The following is a 21,867-nucleotide window of genomic DNA, read 5'->3' as shown; positions in this document are numbered from 1 at the left end:
CCATACCCCATGCCTATTTTCCATAACACCACGCTGGGGCACCCTTTGGGTATCCCGTTTCACTTTGACATTCACATATCACATCTCCGGCGAGGAGTGTATGGGAATGATGTGCCCACGTGGTTGTCCCATTCTTTTCCAAACCCTTATAAACATCTCCATTTTCACTAGTCAGTAAATTCAAGTATGTGTGCACTGATGTCAGGAAAGAGAAAGTTGAAGATATAATCATATTAGTTAGATCTCGGATGTATGACATTCCTCACTTTCACAAAACATTGAAAATAAAGATTGGTTTGATGATGTTTGCAAGTAAGGTGAATGACTTAAGTAAAAAAAAAAACAAAGCAAATGTTTTCCGTATGTGTGCATCCATCCATCAAAAGAATTTCTTCCAGATCGAAACCCTCTTCATTCATATGAATGGTTGTCGAATCCTTCTTAAAAAAAACAAAAAGAATAACATTCGGGTTTTCTCTTTCAAGTCATGTTGGTTCTTATTGATCATGTTTCTTTCTCTCATTCTGGGGTTTTTGACACACACATCTTTACATCCTGTTCACCACCTTTAAGTTAGAGTTTCAACACTCTACCATGGTCTTTACGCCTTGTTTCTCCTATCCTCATATCAGGACATTCTCTTTAGCGAATGATCACTGATACATTTTCAAAAATCAAATTTCTGTCAAAAATTACAAAAAAAAAACATTTCACAAAATTACAAATTACTAGAATTTCAAAATTTGAAAGCCCAGTTTCCATGCTGGCCCCCCCAAGCCCAATTTTTCACATTGGCCCCCAAGTCCAATTTCCACATTGGCCCACAAAGCCCAGTTTCTACACTGGCTCCCAAAGCCCAGTTTCCACACTAGCCCCCAAAGCCCAGTTTCTACACTGGCCCCCAAAGCCTAGTTTTCATACTGGCCCACAAAGCCCAGTTTTGCCTGGCACCCTAAGCCTAGTTTTATCTAGCATCCTCAGCTTTCTTCTTCGATATCGATCCTCTGCTAAGCAATGGTCAAATTTCAGTTTGTTGTTTTTGCGATATCGACCCTCTGCTAGGCAATGGTCAAATCCAAGTTGTTGTTCTGCGATATTGGCCCTCTGCAAGGCAATGGTCAAGTCCATATTTTAGTTTTTCTAACGGCCCTCTGCTTCGCAATGGTCGAATTCAACTTTTCTCCTGCGATATTGGCCCTCTGCAAGGCAATGGTCGAATCCAGGTTTTTGTTTTATGTGTTGACCCTCTGCTAAGCAATGGTTTAATCCCATCTCGTTGTCGTATTACTGGCCATCTGTTCGGCAATGGTCAATTTTAGCTTGTTGCTCTGTGTTGTTGACCCTCTGCTAGGCAATGGTCGAACCCAGTTTTTCTTCTATGTTTTGACCCTCTGCAAGGCAATGGTCAAGTCTAGGTTTTAGTTTTTCTAACGGCCCTCTGCTAGGCATTGGTCGAATCCAGTTTTCGTTTTATGTTGTTGGCCCTCTGCTAAGCAATGGTCCAATCCAGCTTGTTGTTCTGTGATATCGGCCCTCTACTAGGCAATGGTCGAATCTAGGTTTTCGTTTCGTGTTGTTGGCCCTCTGCTAAGCAATGGTCAATTCCAATTTGTTGTTCTGCAATGTCGGCCCTATGCAATGTCGATTTTCTTTTGTTGCAATCTCACCTTTTTCATGAATTTGGTTATCATATATATTTGAATAAGTTTTTATTTTTCCTCTTTATCTTTTGAAATCCAAACGAAATTAGTGTTTCTTTCTTTACTTAGCCTTTACTCAGATAATACGAAAATATCAAATTTTCATATTATCTAGTAAAATCTATGTAAACAGGGGCAGCTGTCAACACCCAATTTCGTCCGATTGACTAAATAATATAGGTTTTTCTTTTTATTGTATTTTATTTTGTTTTTTTTATGATTTTAATTCTGTTTCTATTATTATTTTATTTCGTTTTTTTATTATTATTATTTTATTTCGTTTTTTTATTATTATTATTTTATTTCGTTTTTTTATTATTATTTCATTTGATTTTCTATGAGTATTTAAAAAAAAAGGCTTGAAACGAAAAAAGAGAGAAGGAAAAGAATGTTTGGTTTGGAGCGAACAGTGTACGTGTGTGTGCTGGGAAGAGGGGGGCAGAAACCGTTTCTGCAGAGAGCCAAGGTGGTGGCAGAGACGTTTTGGAGGAGAGCAGAGTGGCAGACGCGATTGGGTGCGTACGAAATCAGTACAAGGAATTTGGCACAGAGAATTGCACAAAAACAAGCACGGTTAGCAGATTGGATTTCAGGAGTTTTGGAGGAAAAGTAAAGGGATTTTGACGCAGCTCCGTGCCTTCATCTTGGATCATCCATTGCTGAGGGGGGTTTTCACCATTTTTGCACCTGCAAAAAGAGACAGAAGTCAGCCACTCAAGGGAGAAGAGTACTCATTGGAAGCACGAGATTGACCATTGCAAATTGCAAGCGGATCTTCGAGAGGTAAGTAATGGTGTTTAGAGGGTTGTTTGTTTGCCTTTACACATATATCTATTGAAGTTGTTGTTTGCGTATGACTGTTGTCTGCATACATTCCACTGTATATGTTCACTGTTGCATCACCCTCCTCCATCCATTCCCAACAACCCAAACCACGCCCACGGTTAATAGGAACACCCATCGTCTTACTCTTCATTCATCAAACACCTCACGACGAGCCCATCATCTTTATCCCTTCATGGCACTGATCCCTCTCTGTTCATCACCCCCATCTTCATCCTTATACCACCTCACGGCCAACACCATCATTTCCATCCCTTTCTTCTTCATTTTCATCTCCAACACCTGATACCACACAACCAAACCTCAATATTGGGTCCCCTCCCCGAATCATCAACCATATTCAATTCAACCATATTCATTTGCCATAACCATCACATACAACCACATACTCCTTCATCTTTAGAAATTCAACTCAAGCAGATACCCCAACCCATACACCATTATCACAGAATCAACTATCCCCCTCACTCTCATATGCACACAACACACTCATCGTTTCCAATACCAAATAGACGAGAATCAATCAACACTGAACAAATCAATAATTGATAACAAAAAAAAAGAGAGAAGATTGGAAGGAGGAGAGTGATGTCGCGGCGGCTTGCGGTGGTTGGCCTCACTAGGGGTGGTGTCGGCATGGCGCGAAGGGGCGAGAGTCCCTCTCTCGCACGCGAAGAGGTGGAGAAAGAAGGTCATCGTGGCAGCGAGGACCAGACAGAGGGCTTCTTCGCGGTAGTCGGTTTGACGGGAGCGGCTGTACGCGCGCGAGCAGAAGAGGAAAAGGGGAACCCAGCGCCGTGGCTGACGGTGGCTCCGGTGAGGAGCGGAGGCGAACCCCTCCCTGGGTTACCATTTTCGAAGGGAAACGAGAGAGGAGGCAGTGGCGCCGCGGTCGGCCATGCTTCCGGTGGCGCTTGAGGTCGCCGTCGACGCTGAGACCAGTAGAGGTCCTCCCGCGGTGGCTGTTCAGGCGGTGGCTGGTTCGAAGAAGCAGTGGCGCGGTGGCCGTCTGGGCGGAGGTGAGCGCCTCGGATTTTCCTCGCTCAGAGAGAAAGAGACCCTAGGTCTCATTTGAGAGCAGTGGCGCAGAGAATGGGGGAAACCCTAAGGTTTCCTGAGTTGCTGGAGAATGAAAAGGCCTTGGGCCTGTTGCTGACCCAGCTCCCTTTGCGCAACCCCCATTCTTCACCCGTGCACCCCCACACATTCTCGGGCCAGTGCTGGGCCAAGCCCAAAATAAAAATCAAACAAAGTTGTTTCTGCACCCCTTTTATTAGTATTTCGCCCCCCTTTTCGTCTGGGCTTAGGCCTAGTCCGCTGTTAGAAATAAATTTGGTTTAGGCACCCCTGTTCTCACTTCCTTACCCCTTTTAGTTTGGGTTTAGGCCCAATATGTTTTTAAAAGGAAAAAATAGTTTAGACACCCCATTTTCTCATTTGGGCACCCCCACTATTTGTTTTATTTTTATTACTTATTTATTTATTTGCTTTGCCTTATTTATTTTATTTTGTTCCCTTATTTATCTTATTCTATTTGTTTTTTTTATTTTATTATTTTTATTGTTGTTTTTGTTTTTATTGTTTTTATTTTATTTTATTTATTTATTCTAAATATCTATTTATTTTAAAATACATATTTAATAATACATAAAAAAAATAAATAAATAAAATATTTATATATATATATACAAAATTTACAAAAATATTTTAAAGGTTTAGGCACATGTGTGATCGCACGCATCGTCCTTGTGCTAAAAACCTATTTTTCTTTCTTAAAAAAATTACAAAATTATATTTTAAGGGTTAAGCACACGTGTGATCGCTCGCATCGTCCTTGTGCTATAAACCTTTTCTCTTTCTTTTAGAAAAATACAAAAATACATTTTAAAGGTCAAACACATGTGTGATCGCTCGCATCATCCTTGTGCTAGAAACCTTTTCTCTTTCTTTTATAAAAATACAAAAATACATTTTAAAGGTCAAGCACATGTGTGATCGCTCGCATCGTCCTTGTGCTGAAAGACCTTTTCTCTTTCTTTTATAAAAAAATACAAAAATATTTTAAAAGTTTAGGCACATGTGTGATCGTTCACATCGTCCTTGTGCTAAAAACTTTTCTCCTTCTCACATAAAAATACCAAAATATAAAACATTCACATCTTCAAACAACAATCAACCTTTCAGCCAGAACTACGTGATCCTTGATTCTCCATCAAAAGTGGAGGTACGTAGGAGCAAGGTTAGCCCTTGTCAGATTCACTTCCCAAAAATCCAAAATCATTTCAAAACAAATTTTCAAACAATTTCCAAACAAACTTCTCAAACAGTTTCAAAAGAACTACGTAACCCTGATTTCTCATTTTGAATGAGAATACGTAGGAGCAAGGTCAATCCTTGTCGGGCCCAAAAAACTAAAAAATATATTTTGTTCATTTAGAATTTTATTTTAGGGGATAGTGAAACATTTTGAAAACCACATCATATTCGTGCATTTAGTTAAAGGTACTGCCTTAGGGCAGGCGCTGTAGGGTGCTAACACCTTCCCTACGCGTAACCGACTCCCGAACCCATAATCTGGTTTTCGTGGACCGTGTCTTATTATTTTATGGTTTTTCCGTAGTTTTCCATAATAAACTATGGTGACGACTCCAAATCTCTTTTCAAAAACCCGTTTCTTTTTGGATCGTCGTCCCGTCGCGATTCCGGTTGCGACAAAACTGAAATAAGGTCAAGCTTTTGTAAGCATTATTAGCATCACCACGTTGAGAATAAGGATCCATCAACAATAATTTTTTCTAAAACTGAATAAGTTGCATCATACATATTTACAAAGCTACAAATAGAAGAAAAATGTGAGCTCCAATGGGTATCCCCAGCTCACTTTAAAGTACCAATTTGATTTTCCCCTTTACCATTTTCAAGTTCATCAATATCTAATAAGTATGGAATTTCATCTAACTTGGAAACATATAACTCGTCATGAAGTTTACTAGAAAGGCAAACAATATTGGCAATAAAAGTCAATTTTGAAAAGAACCAATGAATTCGAATAACTTCTCTCGATGCAACAACCAAGACAAGTTGTAACCGATGAGCAAAACTATGAACATAAAATATGCATAAGGATAATCACTCAAGAATAATGCTTGTAATCCATTCCATTCTCCTCTCATATTACTAGCATCATCATACCTTTGACAAAAAATATTAGAAACATTAAGATTATATGAGAAAGTACAACACACAATTTATTCTTCAAAGTTAATGTTGCAATATCTTTAACATGCATAGTATCAAAAAACCTCTCTTGTATTGAAACCATTTTTAATAACGAATCTTAAAACAAGAGCCATTTGCTCTTCTCTTTATTCATCACGAGCTTCATCAACAATTATATAAAACTTGAAACGTCCAACTTTCTCACGAATATGATCTTTCACTTTACGAGAAAGAATATTAATTAACTCATTTTGACTTTTATGTGAAGTATATTTGGAATTATATGGAGCATTTTCCAACACAATTTTTGCAACTTCATCATTATATGATGCTATGAGTTTTATCATCTCAAGAAAATTAACTTGGTTCCTCGATTCATTAGTTTCATCATGACATCTAAAAGCACAAGCTTGAAGAGAAAAAAGAAATGAACTGTGTCAATTGAAGTTTTGAGACTCAACCAATTACTCAACCAATTACTCATAATTGATTTGAGCTTTGAACTTCCAAAACATTCATAATATGCCAATTTTGATTTAACAAGTCTTGACAAGCTTTCATTGCAATATTGTATGGTGAGCAAGGATCCTTTCCTACGTATTTAAGAAAAGTAAAAAATTTCCATTATTTAGTTTTCTCCAACTTTTAAAACCTATAAAAAAAACTCCACAAATTTAAAATATGTTGGTGACAATCAACTCATTGCCAATTAGAATTCAAATTCAATTACTTGTAGCAATGAAAACATTTCAACCTGGGCACTCTCTTAGTTTTTTACTAAAAAAATATAGCAAATATGCAACATGTTTTAATGGTGAATACTCTAACCATGAAAGAAATAAGCTAAACCTAGTGTATCAAAATTTTCTTGGATGATCAATTTTACCATACCATAGATAATTTTCTAGATGCATTTGATATGTACCTCATTTTAGATAAGCCCTTCGTACCTCATTAATTTGATTTGTTGGGGTATTGCCAAATTGAGGATGCTTCCTAAAAAAAAATGATCCAGATTTGTTTTTAGAAGCTACTAATAATTATAATTCTAATGCGTGGTTAAATGTCATGATAGATGAGCTTAAATCAATGACACAAAAATGGTGTATGGGACTTTGTGAATTGTTAGAAGGATACAAAAGAGATAGGTGCAAATGAGTATTTAAGACTAAGTGTGACTCTCATGACAACATCGAATGTTGCAAGGCTCAACTGGATGTTAAAGGTTTTATTCAAAATGATGACATTAAACATTTTTGCCTATGTCTAAGAAAGATTCTTTCAAAATTATCTTAGTAGTAGTAACTCATTATGATCTTGAGTTACATCAAATGGATGTTAAAATTGTCTTTCTGAATAATAATTTAGAAAATGATGTTTATATGGATCAACCAATGAGATTTCTTCACGAAGAAAAGGAAAACATGAAGTGTAAACTTAAGAAATCAATATACAAACTTAAATAGGTTTCTCAACAATGCTACTTAAATTCAATGATACTATTATGTCCTTGGGATTTAAGGAAAACATTATTGGTCGATGTATATATCTGAAAGTTAGTGGAAGAAAGTTTATATTTTTTATTTTGTATATTGATGACATATTGGTTGAGACTAATGATCTTGATCTATTAGGTGAGACTAAAAAATTTCTCTCTAACAACTTTGAAATAAAAAATATGGGTGAGGTATACTATGTAATAGGAACAAAAATATTTTGGAATACATCACAAGATCTGTTAGGTTAGTATAAAAAATCATATTTTAATAAAGTTTTAAAAAGATTCAAAATAGATAAATAATTAACATCTCTCGTTTGAATACAAAAAAGAGACAAATTTAGTCTTATGCAATGTTCAAAGAATGATTTGGAATAAAAATAAAAGAAAAATATCCCTTATGCATATATTGTTTGGAGTTTGATATATGTTCAAACATGTACGAGGCCAGATATTAGTTTTGCACTTGATATGTTTGGTAGATATTAAAGTAATCCAGGACTAGATCATTGGAAAGATGCAAGAAATGTGTTAGTATACTTGCAAGGGACAAAGAATCACATGTTTTCTTATGAGATTTGATCACCTTGACAGGATCAAATATACAAATTCAAATGTTGTTAGTTGTATGTATACAAGAAAGTCTACATTTAATTATTTATAATCATTGTTGCATCGATTCTAAAGGTTGAATTTGTTACATTGTTTGAAACCATAATTCAGGGGTGCAAGATTTTCTTTCAAAACTTTGAGTAGTTAACAATATTGTAAAGCCACTCAATTTATGGCAATTTTACAATTGTTTTTCTTTTCTTCTTGTATGAGAATGACAAATATTCTAGAGGCCTTAAACATATGCAATTGAAATATGTTGTTATTAAAGAAGAAGTTTAGAAATATAGAGTGTCAATAAAATATATTAGTATCGATTTTATGCTATTAACCCTTTAACAAAAGAGTTACCAACTAATGTATTCAGTGACCATATAGAAAATATAAGCATTATGTCTACTAGTGAATTTTAAAGGTTAATGTTTATTATTATTTATTTAACACTATATCAACCAATTAATGTATAAGTTTTTTTAGTGTATAAATATTCATGCAAATTATGATGAAAAAAATAAATTAAGTTAATAATAGAAATGATATTTATGTTTGAACTCAATATAGACTTCTTAATGTAAAGTCGTATTAAAGATAAATAATAATATAATAATAAATAGAAAAAATCATATTAATTGAATGCATGTAACATGACATTATATAAATTAAGTACAGAATTTTAAAATTATTAAATAAACTAATTCTATGTGATTCAAATAAACCCAAACCTAATTTAATAAAATTAAATATTTATTAATTATATGGAAAGTTTTTTTAAAAACTGACATTAATTCATTTAAATGAAAGTTAACTAATAAAAATGATCTAGATTATCTTTGTACATAAAAAAATTTTCTACTATTAACAAATATAAAGTGAGAGGAGATGAAAATAACTAATAATAAAATAAGAAAAAAAATAGTTAAAATACTGATTCACATCAAGTCTCTCATGAATAAAAAAATATATAAAATGTATAACTTACAACAAACAATACAATACTATTACATGTCTTTGATATTATAAAACTTCATTCTATTTTAGATATATTTCATTATGTAATATTATTTGTAAGACTATTTTATTTAAATTTTCTTTTGATTCAAAATATCATAACACGTTTAATTTATATTCTAACTTTTCAAAATTTAAAATAAAACTTTTTAGTTTCATGAATTAGGAAAAGCAAAATATAAAATAAAACATAATATAAATATACTATATTAATATTCAGGAACTTTTTAAAATCTATAAACAAACTAGTTTATTAATTCATTTTTATAAAATCTTTAATTTTTTATTTTCATTCTCTTTATATTTTGTCCAGAGCAACCAAACACAAATTCTCTTGTTTTTTACGAAGTAAAAACTGACAGACATCTAGATAAATGTGTAGCAGCATACTACTTTAGAGTAAAAGAGATATCTTTCCGGACACGTAACTAGTTTAGAGGTCTAATTATTACTTACCTTTAAAATAGCAAATAAACAGAAAGATTTGCAAATTAATTGGGTTATCATTCTCATCGTTACTCAGCCGTCTCTTCCCTGTCCCCGTAGAGTCATTGTCTTGTCGCACGTTTTCTTTCTTTTCTGGTCTAGCTTTTTTTCTTTTCATGTTTTTCTTCCGTGTTTTCAAAGGGTGCAATGTTTTTTAGGGTTTTACTCTCTCCACCGTAACATTTTCTCTCTCCATCTCCCCCCAATTCTATTATATATTTTTTAATTACAAAACTAATCTTTTATAATTACAAAAATAACTTTTTTATTTTTTAATCTTAATTATTTACTTTAACCATAAAATCTATCTTTCTACCTCTTCTCACTCACCTCCCAACCCTCTCAGATTCTCACTCAAACTTCATCACATCCGTTTCTCATCTTCCATTTTTCCTTCATATCCGTTTTCTTCCTCCTTCAATGGTTCGACGGTGGGAACGGTGCACGGCGCGGCAGTGCAACAGTGCGGCGGTGCGACGCGGCAGTGCAGCGGTGGTGCGACGGTGAGGTGTGGCGGTGCGTTCTCCCACAAGGTTAGTGATGATATTTTTAAATTTTTTTTAAATGCAATGCATATATCTCTGTGCTGTGTTGTGCTGTGCTCTGCGTTTTTTTCTGTGTGTGTGTTGGGAGAAAGGAAGAAGATAACCAGGCGAAAAACGGATGTCGGGTATCCGTTTGGATCTGAAACGGATGTGGACATCCGTCGACGGATGACGGATATCGATATCCGTCGACGAATGTGGACATCCGCTTCAGATCCAAACGGATACTCGACATAAGTTTATGGCATGTAGTTTTTTTAACTTTTAAGTTTATTATTAGTTTTTATTTTTATTTTTTATTTTCAATTAATTTGTTACGTAATTATTATATTTTTATTTTTTTTACTTTATTAATTTATTATATTTTTAATTAATTTATAGAGTATTTAAATTTAGTGTTTTTTTCTAATTTTTTATTTATTTATATCTAAATTAAAATTATTTTATTTAATGAAATAATTATTATTAAATTAATAAAAAATAGTATTAATTAATGAAATAATTATTAATTTAATTAAAAATATTTTGTCAAAAATGGTAAGAACACGAGGTTCATCTTTTAGTTCTCATGGAGAGAGTTCTAGAGGAGAAAGTTCTCGAGGAGAAAGTTCTCGAGGAGAGAGTTCTCGAGGAGAGAGTTCTGCACAAGGTGAAGGTAGGAGACGACCTACAGCTTCAGCTCGGAGAAGACGTGCAGCTCCAATTCAGGATGACCCTATAGCCGAGGACCGAGCGTTTGAGGAGGAGGCATATCAGGCCTATGAGGGTCCTATTCATGAGGAGGCATTTGAGGCTCCTCATGACGATAATGAGGAGGAGGAACATGTCGATGTTCCTGACATACAGGAGGAGGATGTCGGTGGATTTCCTGGAGGTCCACGTGATGCTTCATTGCTGACACACTATGTTCAGCATGTTGCTTATGGCATTTTGTAGGGCCGGATGAGTGCATAACTTAAATTTTAATTATTAAGTATTTTTCTAATACAATTGATATTAAATATTGTTGTGTAGGATCGAGGGGAGATACTGAAGTCGATCTCCCATGGTAGAAAAATTAATAAGTTAGGACCGTGCACCGAAGGAATTCAACACATTGTGTTAAATTCCGCTTTGAAGCCTCTCACAGATATTTGCTATGATTACGTTGATAAGGGCTTGTTGCTCGGTTTCATAGAGAGATGACACTTTGAGACGAGTAGTTTCCATCTCCTTGTAGGGGAGATGTTGATCACTCTTGACGATGTCTCCACTTTACTTTACCTTCCGGTATTGGGACAATTATGTGATTTGGAGGAGTTGGAGTTTGAGGAGGCTCGTACAACCCTTGTAGAACTGCTTGGCGTTGATGGTGGCGCAGCTGGTGCTGAGATGGAGGATGCACGTGGTCCGAAAGTCAGACTCAGCTGGCTAAGAGAGATATATGTTCAGAGGTGTCAGTCGCAACAGTGGGACTATGCTGCCAGAGCATATCTGTTGCATCTAGTAGGATGCACGATTTTCGCAAATAAAAGTGCCACTTCTATACGTGTGTCTTACCTTCTATTATTTTATATGTGGAATCCATAAAAAATACAACATTAAATGAGTTTAATAATTTCACCGCTTTAGGATGTGCCCAAAACAGGTCAGTAACAACCTTTGAATCGTCGGCACACCTACTCCAATGAATGTACTTATCCCGATCCAACAACATCATAAGTTGTTGTAGTTCAGTTCTGGACCCTCTCAATGATCGTTTATACGCTTGTCTTGCGTTGTAGATTTGTTTAATCGTTGTGACATTTCGATCCTTATTTTGTTTGAGGGTTAATAAAATATTTGAAGGTGTAACTTTACTCTTTGTCAATCAACCAGTAATGACTGCTCACTCATATTTAACCTGCCAGCATAAGGATGTCCAACTAAAGTTTCAGCCAAATCATGGTTGTGATGTCCACACATCACCTTCAACACCCATCCATCACCGTCTGAACCTGGTTTACCCTTTAATCTAAACGGACACTCACATTTATGAGTGTCGTATACACTAGGCACCGCATGGGCTTTGTATTTCTGATATTTCCTTCCTCTTTCACATCCAAGTATGACGAACGTTTTTCTTCTCCGTACACCAGTAGCTATATCAGATCTTACTATTACCACAACAAATCCTAAATCATAAGTTATCCCTCTTACACATGCAATTAAGTGCTCCTGCGAACGAAATATTTCATTTGTGGTAAATTTATTTGTCAAATCTCCCTCTCCAACTTTACCAATGAATGAAGAGAAATCAGATATCAAACTAGAACCAACTTGAGAATCCATATGAAGATATTCATCCATTTTAAACAATAATCACCTATAAAATTATAATAAATCTTATTAATATAATTAATAATTAATCAAACAAATATAAAAATAATTACATAATAAAATTATATATTTCATATAATTAAACTAATAAATAACTTTTTATATAATTATAAAATTATTAAAGAATACAAAAGTCAAATATAAAAATATATATAATACAAAAACCCTAACTACATATAACGTGCAAAATAAAAAAAATCTAAATATATACTAATAACAATAAAGATCCTCAAAAATACATTATTAAAATACATCTAAATATATTCAAAAATAATATATCACAAAATATAAATTATATTATTTAAATATCTTCAAAATTAATATAAAAAAAACTGTAAAATATAAACCGTATAATCTTTAAACGGATGTGAGCATCCGTCATTGCACATACACAAACACAAACAAGTAGGGTGAGCTAACATGCAACCAATCATTTATAAAACATGCATAATTACTTTGATATACTCAACAAACCTCATATAATAATTATGTCAGACACCCTCATACCATCATACAACAATCGCATCATAGATATTCATCCATTACTTTGATACACTCAACAAACCTCATATAATAATTATGTCAGACACCCTCATACCATCATACAACAATCGCATCATAGATACTCATCCCACAATACTCAATAGACACTCATCCCACAATACTCAATAAACACCCATTCAACAATACCCAATAGACACTCATTCCACAATACCCAATAGACACTCATTCCACAATACCCAATAGACACTCATTCCATAATACTCAATAGACACTCATTTGGATGATACGTTGATGAGCGGTCACGGGAGGTTATGCACTTGTGATGACTTCTACTTCTTCTTACAAATACACTTCCAAAATACTCCATACCATCCACAAGGTTTAGTCCTCAACACTATGTCCAAAACCGGCACATAGACCAGGACTCCTGCCCTTCTCACCACATAATTCATCCTTCTCTACTTGAGACTGGATGATTATTAGAGTATCACGATAACGTCCAACAACAGGACCCTCAACATCAACATATACCCAAATACCATATCATTACGTAATCTCTCCACGAGACTCATACCATGCTCATATTCCTCAACTCATATTATACCATTACAAATCTCCGTATAATACTCATATCATGTTCAGATGCATAAATTCAAATCCAATATAATAAAATACAATCACCAAAGAAATCATACAAAATGAATATATCACAAAATAAATTAACAATACTAAAATATCACCATAAATGGTCACCGGCGAAAAATCAAATGTTTGACGAATCAAACTCACCATAAACGTCAGTAAATATGACTAGTCACAACCTACTGGATTTGACAAGGGCTGCTCTATGATCAAGGATGTACCAACTCCAGTTTTTAAGATTCCTCTATCCTACCATCACAATTATAATTCATAATTCCATATCTACCACAATAACATGAATTCATCAGGGAATTTTCATTCCAACAAGATATATTGCACAATAATTTAACAGTACATAATCTTTCAACAAGATTTAAGTTAAAAACTTGTCGAGTAGACTTTCAGGAAAGAGAGGTGCGTCACAATGGACAACTTAAGTACCAAGTCTTTCCTTAGCCAAAGTGTTCCTCAACTAGTTTTAACAAATTTCTTATTTACAGATTCAAAACAACAGCATATAATATCACAGAAATTCAATATAGATAGATATACAGTAAGCACATATGTTTTTCATTAACAATATTCACACATAATTTCAAGACATGAATAGTAATAAAACAATACTAAATCATAATATAAAAGCTTAGAAAGGTTAGCTCCCCTACCTCTATTCCAGACTTAATCTCTTGCTCAGAATTTGTTTCCCCGAAAATCCTCCAGAACCTCTACTCTTCTTGCAACTAAAAATTTCTTTCTAACTCTTTCTTCTCTATTTCTCAAGATTTCTCACTTGATTCTTCCTCTCTTTATGCAGAATATTTGATAATATCTTTCCTATATTAAAAAAGATTTGACAAATATTATCTTTTGATATTTATTGATATAGTTAAGTAAGGTAATTATTTAACAATATCAAATAAAATATTTTAAAGATATATTTTCTCCAAATTATCTTTTAAAATATCTAACAGATTTAAACTTGTCTAAAATTACATTTCAACCCCTTTTGTTTTATTAAAAAATTGCACAGAAGTCCAGAAATTTTCCTATAATTGCACTTTAGTCATCTCTTTCTTTTCAAAATTGCATAGGAGCCTTGAGTTGACCAGATTCTACCAGCCTTTGACCATTCAATTTCATTCTTTTAAATGAATAAAATTATAACTTCTGCTACACAAATAAACATTAAAACATCCAAAATAATTTATGTAACTAAGAATCATATTTTAAGCATCTTCAATTCCCAAATCCAATTCTCACAAATTCACTTTAAATCAATCATTTAAGCAAAAGAATCTTATCAAAAATTTGAATTTTAAAACATGATACTTATATTTATGATTTTGTTAACAATTTTTACAACATTTTTTACTCTCTAGAATTACGATAATTTGCATCATCCTCGTATTCTTCTTCTATGTTTGAAATCTTTTATTTATTTTTCACATGGCTATTTTTTCAATTCCAAAATGAAATATCTAATTTTTCACAAGAATTTTATATTTATAACAATGTTGTTTTTATTAAATATATTTTTTCACTAACTTTCATGTACATATACGTGAGTGTATATTATATATAATATATATAAAAGAAACCCCAAATTCTTGTTCACCTCCTTCATTCCTTTCAACCCTTTTTCTTTCAACTCTCTCACTCTAACATTTTCTCTGTCATCATATGGTAGCCCCAACCGAAAAAGTCAAAAACATTGGCGGTTAAACAATCTTACAAAAAAATGATTTTATAATGAGTTTTCATTTTATAATTTTTGTCTTATCTCGTTTTATTCAATTTTCACAAGCATAAAGGAATTGGTAATTGACTTGGAAAAAAAATCAGAAATACTTGTTAAACAATTTCTTACAAAAAATGAATTTATAATGAGTTTTCATTTTATAATTTTTGTTTTATCTAATTTTATCTAATTTTCACAAGCATAATGACATCAAAGGAATTGGTAATTGGCCTGGAAAAAAATCAGAAACACTCGTTGTTAAACAATTTCTTACAAAAAATGATTTTATAATAAGTTTTTATTTTATAATTTTTGTCGTATATAATTTTATCTAATTTTCACAAGACAAATTGTTTAAAGGTAAGTGTTTCTGGTTTTTTCAAAGATTATAGTAGGGATGACAGAGAAAAAGTTAGAGTGAGAGAGATGAAAGAGAAAGGATTAAGAGGAATGAGAAAGATTAATAAGGATTTGGAGGCTTTCTTTTTTTTTTCATTGCTAAAATGTACCAACTGAAAAACAGACGCGTTAGCAAACCCATATATATATATATATATATATATATATATATATATATATATATATATATATATATCCACAATTTTGTTACTAATTTTATTCTTAAATTTTTTTAATTTGTTTTAATTTAATTAATCTATTTTTAATAAAAATATTTATACTAAAATTATATAAAATATTTATTTTATAATTATATATTTAATTTAATAATTATATATTTAATTTAATAATGTGTTATTATCTAATGATAATAATAATAGGAAAAAAAGTGAAGACGTATATATGCATGTGTTTATAATTGTGTGTTTGTTAATTTAATAATGTGTTTTTATCTATAATTGATATATTAATGTATTTATGTATGTATAAAATTGTAATAGAGTAGGTAAGGTGCTATGAATTCTAATACTTTTCATTCATACATAACATAGGAGGCACAGACAAAGAACGGGAGGAAAGAGCGGCATCGTTGTTGTCGCTTCAATTCACTGTCTTTTTCACAACCTTCTACAATGTTCTACCGAGGGTATTTTCTTTTTCTTCTCCTTCTTCTTCTTCCCCAATCATCAAGTTTCTGCCTTTTTGTTTTTTAAATGTTAGGTTTAGCTCATAATTTCATCTATTGAGTTTTTTCTTTTCTCTTCGTTCCATTCTGTTTAATTCTTGTGTGAAGTATGCGATTCTTTTTTAATTTTTCAATTTGTTGAGACCCTAATAATTCTCTATTTTCTTTTTTGTGTTTTACGAAATCTGAACTATCTCTATTCTCCAAACTGGGCGACGCCGAAATCTGAACTATGTTGGAATTATTGAAATAAAACCCTAAATAAATTATAATTAAATAGGAAATAGGAGGGCTATTTGCTTTTGTGAATTGGAGTGACCAGTGATAAGTGATCTGTGGTAATTTAGTGGGAAATATGGTTTTGAAAGTAATGCAAACAAACAAGCATGGAAGGGAGTGTTGATGTTGTAGCGTTTTAGACAAATGGTGTTTTAGCAATTATAACTGCAATGTATTGCATGCACCTTGCATTGATAATAAAGCATAAAACTGACTGTTGGGGAGGGATGAACACTTTATTCTTACCAACCATTTATCCTATAATGTTTTTTATTCAATATGATGTTATGACCTGGGGAGCATGCTTTTTTTTGTAGTTGTTTTGCAGCATTGTATTTGCATATTATCCCATTTGGTTTCTTTTATACTTATCACTTTTTTAATATAATCGTTAAGAGGGATGGTGAATAATATCCTTGAGAATTTGCTCTGTAACCAAACTAAGCGGTGTGTGTAATCATTTAGCCAACTTCGCCTCGTGGGAAAAGACTTTTGTTGTGGTTGTTGTTGTAATACTGTCTGTTTATCTTATAATATGTAATTCTTCCCTTTTTGTCACGACCATTGCTTACAGTCTATTGTGCTTCTTGTTATTTGCTGGATAGAACCTCTGATATTACAGTGACTCTATTAATGCTAGGAAGTAGACATTTTTCAGTCCTCTTTTAAAGAGGTATTTCGCATGCATGGGAACCTCCTGCCTAATCTTTTCTTTTTCGTGTAGATGGTTATGTTTTTTAGATAAAATAACATAAAGGCATGACAAAATGAATGTTGGTCTATGCTTTATTGAGAGTAAATATTATTGGTAAAGGCCTGGAGTAGCTTTGTTGTTAATCTATGTGTTTGTGATGTTTAGTCCTTGTTTGGTCTAAGGAAACGTTCTGTTTTCGTTTTTTATTTTCACTAATTATTACAATCTTCCACCTTGTTTTAAGTCATGTTTTTATCAGAAAAATCTTTTGAAGCAGGAAACAAATGAAAACATTTTTTTTTTGTAATTATTGCGATAGAAAACCCTTAAACCAAATGTTTCCTCCGCAACTTTACATAGTCGATCCTCTAGTTTAGAATGGTCATTATAGGGACATCTGCTGGAGTTGGGTGAGAGAACAAAATTCTTATTGATTGAAGGAAACTGAACAGAACAAGGAGAAATAATTTTTGTCCAAGAATATCTCCTTTCTTACAAACCTTATGCTTTTATTATCCCTTTCATCTTTCTTTTACTAATCCTGTCTAATTAAATAACTGTCCCTAACTAATTTTTCTTCCCTTAAGTCTCATTAACACGCACCTCTCTTTTCACCTAGGTGGAAATTGGGGATTTCCCTTGTATGGAATTTCTGCTGGTCACCCAAATGGCTGGCCACAATGAAAAGCAATTCCTGTGTCTTTTAATGTACTCCTAATTAGGAAGCCAACACACTTTCTTGGCAGAAAGGTGTTAGTTGTGCTTGACTTTGCTGCTTACTAAATTGAAGCTATATTCTCGACTAACCCACCTAAGAAATGGGTTGTACCCAGGGTGCTCCTGATTGGCCAGGAGAATGAATGAAGCTATTTAAGCTTGCCAGAGGTTCCCCCATGTGAAACAATGCTCCCTCCACTATTGTGAATATTGACTTCTGTGGGTGGAATTGTAAAGCCCCCATCCCTTGTATAGTAGTGCATAGCTCCTCAACAGCATTTGTAGAATCGTATCCATGACTGTATCCGTGACCGTATCATGACTGTGTCCATGACCGTATCCATGACCATACATCTGTGGGGCATGGGGTCTGATTCTACACTTCAACTCTTAGCCTCCTGCCACCCAAGAAATACCCTCATAACTTCCTCAATGAGGTCAAAATGTGCATAACGAAGGCATCAGATTCTTTGATGTACTCCTCTACAGATCCTATTTATCTTAGAGTCATTTGTGTTCCTTACAGATTTCTAATACACTCAATCCCATCATAACATTGGATGAGCTCAAAATAAGCCCTTCCAATGTCAATTATGCTGTCTTCTTCCAGAAGAATGGTAAACAGTGCAAAGTGCTATCCTCATGGTGATAAAATCCATCTGAACCTTTTTGATGGCTAAACCTGACAGACCTGTTGCACTGAAAAGAATCTGGGTTGGGTTAATCCCCGTGAAGGATCATAACTTACAAAGATGGGTTGCTTCTTCCTTTTAGTTAAAGGATGGCTCTCTGGATTTCTACTTGCCCACTTCTTGCCTGCATCAGAATGTACCTCCTCTCAAGTGGGTTGTTTGTGGTCCTGATCCTTCCAATCAGTTGCTTCTACATCCACTTTCCAGCGTCTGTTTGATGCTATTGATTTGGCCTAAACTCTTTTTGGTCCCCAAAAGCTAAGAATTGTATTTGCATGTCCCCCACGTAAAAATTGGCCAAGGCTTTCTTTTGGGACCCCGTTATTGTGACTTGTGGATCCCCAGGTTTGGCCAATTACAGGAACCTCTTGAATTGGGTGAAAGAAAAAATTATTCGTATTTATTTAATGAAATTGAACAGAACAAGGACAAAAACTCACCTTCAAGCGTTTCCTGCTTCTTACAATTTTTCTATGTCTTTGAATGCCTTTTTATCTAACTAGCTTTCTAGCTATCTGACTTACTGCTCTAATCGTCCCTAGTTAGTTCCCCATCCTTCCAGTCCCAAAAGGTTAAGTAATAGGTAGATAGTAATCATTGCTTTGTTTTGTGGTGCTATCGTGCCACTGCAAACATTGTGCTGCATTTCCATAAAGTGGTCATTGCAGCTTGAAATGGTGTCAAATTGCTGTCCTACTTTGGCATCTCAACCATTTCTTTAGTCTGGGATGAAGAAAACACACACTCCTCTTTTTTGTCATGCCCATCTAGTGTTTTAGGACATTCTGGTGATTTTCATATCTCCCCTGCTTAGTTCTGACATGGTCCCACCACTGTTCTATTTCCTGCAATGCCTTCCCTGCATTTATTTTGTTCTGTTTGATTGCATGTTAGTGATGGTAAAGTAGTCAACATTTCATCCTTCTATTTACTATCCTGCTATAACTCTTTGGAATAAAACAAATTTGATAAAATAGAATAACTGCATTTATCCAAATTTGATAAATTAGAATAAAACTAGAAGAAGATTTGAGTAGATAACTACTTCTAAGGTTATAGTTGACTCAGGACAGTTTATTTGTGCCTTCTATTTATTTTGTTTTTGAGAGTAATGACTTGCACAATCTTTTTCATTTTCACTTTTTGAAATGTTGTATCTTTGTTTTTGTTTTCGTCTTTAGAAGGATGCTCTTGAAATCTTCGTTGTACACCCAAAAAAACAGTATGCTAGTGTAACAAATGTTTATTACTGTGGATTTATTATGATACTTTTTTAATATTACCTTTTTAGTAGTAGATGTGGTAACTTATTTTATTGCCAAATCCTTGAACTTTTGTAGATTTCAAGGGTTAGTTGATATTCAATAAGATGTATTGACGAACCACATGTCTTGTTAACTCCAATAATTCTATTGAAGATAATGGGATTTTATTGGTCCTTTGTGATCACATTTTTGTCTTTGGGCTTCTTTATTAATATTTAACCTTTTTGTGCTAAGATTAATTGGATATTATCTCCCTTAAAATATATAGTTAGATAAAATTGCAGAATGAAGGATAATGTAATTAATTTTGTCACCCCGTTGCTACTGTTTTAGAGGTGTTTAATTGCTTGTCTCGTGACTTCAGCTTTTGTATTCTTGAAATGTGTGGATGGTAGATGAAATGATAAGTTTGATGTTTATTTATTTTTTAAAAACCTTATCAGAATATTTTGACCTTATTACTGATGCGCTGTATGTACCTTCAATTTTGTTTTGCTATTAGATTTATCTTTACAGTTACACAAAAACTAGCAGACTAGAATACAATTTTTTTCAGCCGTGAGATTAATATGAATTGAGTTAAATGTCATATGAAATGGCTAGACCGTAATGATGTAACTGAAATTAGAAAGGTGAAACTTTACATGTGTGTAAACTGAAAAACAGGTTTTGATTTTTGTTATGTTTATGGGTGAAAATTGCAGTAAATTTGCTGATGGTGGCGATGGGCGCGAAATGGCTGCAAAACGCCAGCGCACAGTTGATCCAGGATCCTCATTTTATGGTGCTTCCACCGGTTCCAATTTTATGTACAATCCTTCTCCTTATGGATATGTCAGCCAACCTCCTCCTCCTCCACCTTTTCCTGTTGTTCGACTACGAGGCCTTCCTTTTGATTGTACTGAAACTGATGTGGCCGAGTTCTTCCATGGTCTTGACATAGTTGATGTTCTTTTTGTTCACAAAGGCGGCAAGTTCACCGGTGAAGGTTTCTGTGTTCTGGGGTATCCTCTTCAAGTTGACTTTGCTCTTCAAAGAAACAGGCAGAATATGGGCAGAAGATACGTTGAAGTTTTCAGAAGCAAGAGGCAGGAATACTACAAGGCAATTGCAAACGAGGTTTCAGATGCCCGAGGTGGTTCACCTCGACGAAGTGCTCCCCGTGCTAAATCATATGATGAAGGAAAAGATTCAGCTGAACACACCGGGGTGTTGCGACTAAGGGGATTGCCATTTTCTGCAAGTAAGGATGACATTATGGAATTCTTCAAGGATTTTGGGCTGTCAGAGGATTCTATTCACATAGTAATGAATTCAGAGGGAAGACCTTCTGGGGAGGCTTATGTGGAATTTGCAAGTGCTGAAGATTCAAAAGCAGCAATGGTAAAGGATAGGATGACACTTGGCAGTCGCTACATTGAGTTATTTCCTTCATCACACAGTGAGATGGAAGAAGCCATTTCAAGAGGACGGTGATTCCTCTCATTTGCATGCTCCTTTGTAGTTATACTTGTTAGCTTGATCTTATAATTAAGATTTTGGTCAAGGATATATATTTTATTGCTGTATTTGTTTTAGGATCCATATACTTTTTTCCCAATACCCAGATGAGAAAATATGACAGTTGGTAAGATTGAATTTTGTGGATTTATTTATTCTTGGTCCCCCATAGGATGAAATCAATCCCCACCATGCTAAGCTTCCTTACTGCTAAATTTCGAATATCTTTTTATAGCAGTCCTAATATCTAATAGTGGGTAAGTTAATGTTTTCTTGAAAATTCTGTAGCTTATTTAATGCTCTTGGAAATTAAAACTGAAGAAACAGCACTTAAATGTTTCTGTCCCTTTCTTGTTATGTGGTTAGGCATGCATGCAACTACCTTTGTCATATTGTTTGCCATCACATTCTTCATTTCCAACTTTGACTATCTCAACAATCAAAAAGCTAGCCACAGTACGTTGTACTTTTCTATTTAATGCT

The 21,867-nt window shown here is 33.9% G+C and overlaps 2 protein-coding genes and 1 pseudogene across 2 annotated transcripts; 1 reads left to right on the top strand and 2 right to left on the bottom strand.

Moving 5' to 3' along the window:
• Nucleotides 1-5,420: 5,420 nt before the first annotated feature.
• Nucleotides 5,421-10,146, bottom strand: LOC148198663 (uncharacterized; annotated as a pseudogene).
• Nucleotides 10,147-11,756: 1,610 nt separating this feature from the next.
• LOC148198662 (uncharacterized) lies at nucleotides 11,757-12,239 on the bottom strand. Its single transcript, XM_088115888.1, has one exon. The coding sequence runs from the start codon at nucleotides 12,237-12,239 to the stop codon at nucleotides 11,757-11,759; it is 483 nt and encodes a 160-aa protein (XP_087972014.1).
• A 3,799-nt stretch (nucleotides 12,240-16,038) lies between these two features.
• On the top strand, nucleotides 16,039-21,539 carry LOC124844466 (RNA-binding (RRM/RBD/RNP motifs) family protein). Its single transcript, XM_047321410.2, has 2 exons — nucleotides 16,039-16,198; nucleotides 20,589-21,539. Exons 1-2 carry the CDS (start codon nucleotides 16,185-16,187, stop codon nucleotides 21,358-21,360), a joined length of 786 nt encoding a protein of 261 aa, XP_047177366.1. The 5' UTR covers nucleotides 16,039-16,184; the 3' UTR covers nucleotides 21,361-21,539.
• Nucleotides 21,540-21,867: the final 328 nt, after the last annotated feature.

This window comes from Vigna umbellata, chromosome 5, assembly GCF_029865625.1.
Source record: "Vigna umbellata cultivar VRB3 chromosome 5, Vumbellata_1.0, whole genome shotgun sequence".
NCBI classification, from domain to species: Eukaryota; Viridiplantae; Streptophyta; class Magnoliopsida; order Fabales; family Fabaceae; genus Vigna; species Vigna umbellata.
Note: the sequence above shows the minus strand (reverse complement) of the source record. Positions and strands in the feature narration are given on the sequence as shown.

Coding starts and splice junctions, on each gene's coding strand:
- LOC148198662 (XM_088115888.1), bottom strand. CDS start 12,239: ATGGATGAATATCTTCATATGGATTCTCAAGTTGGTTCTAGTTTGATA.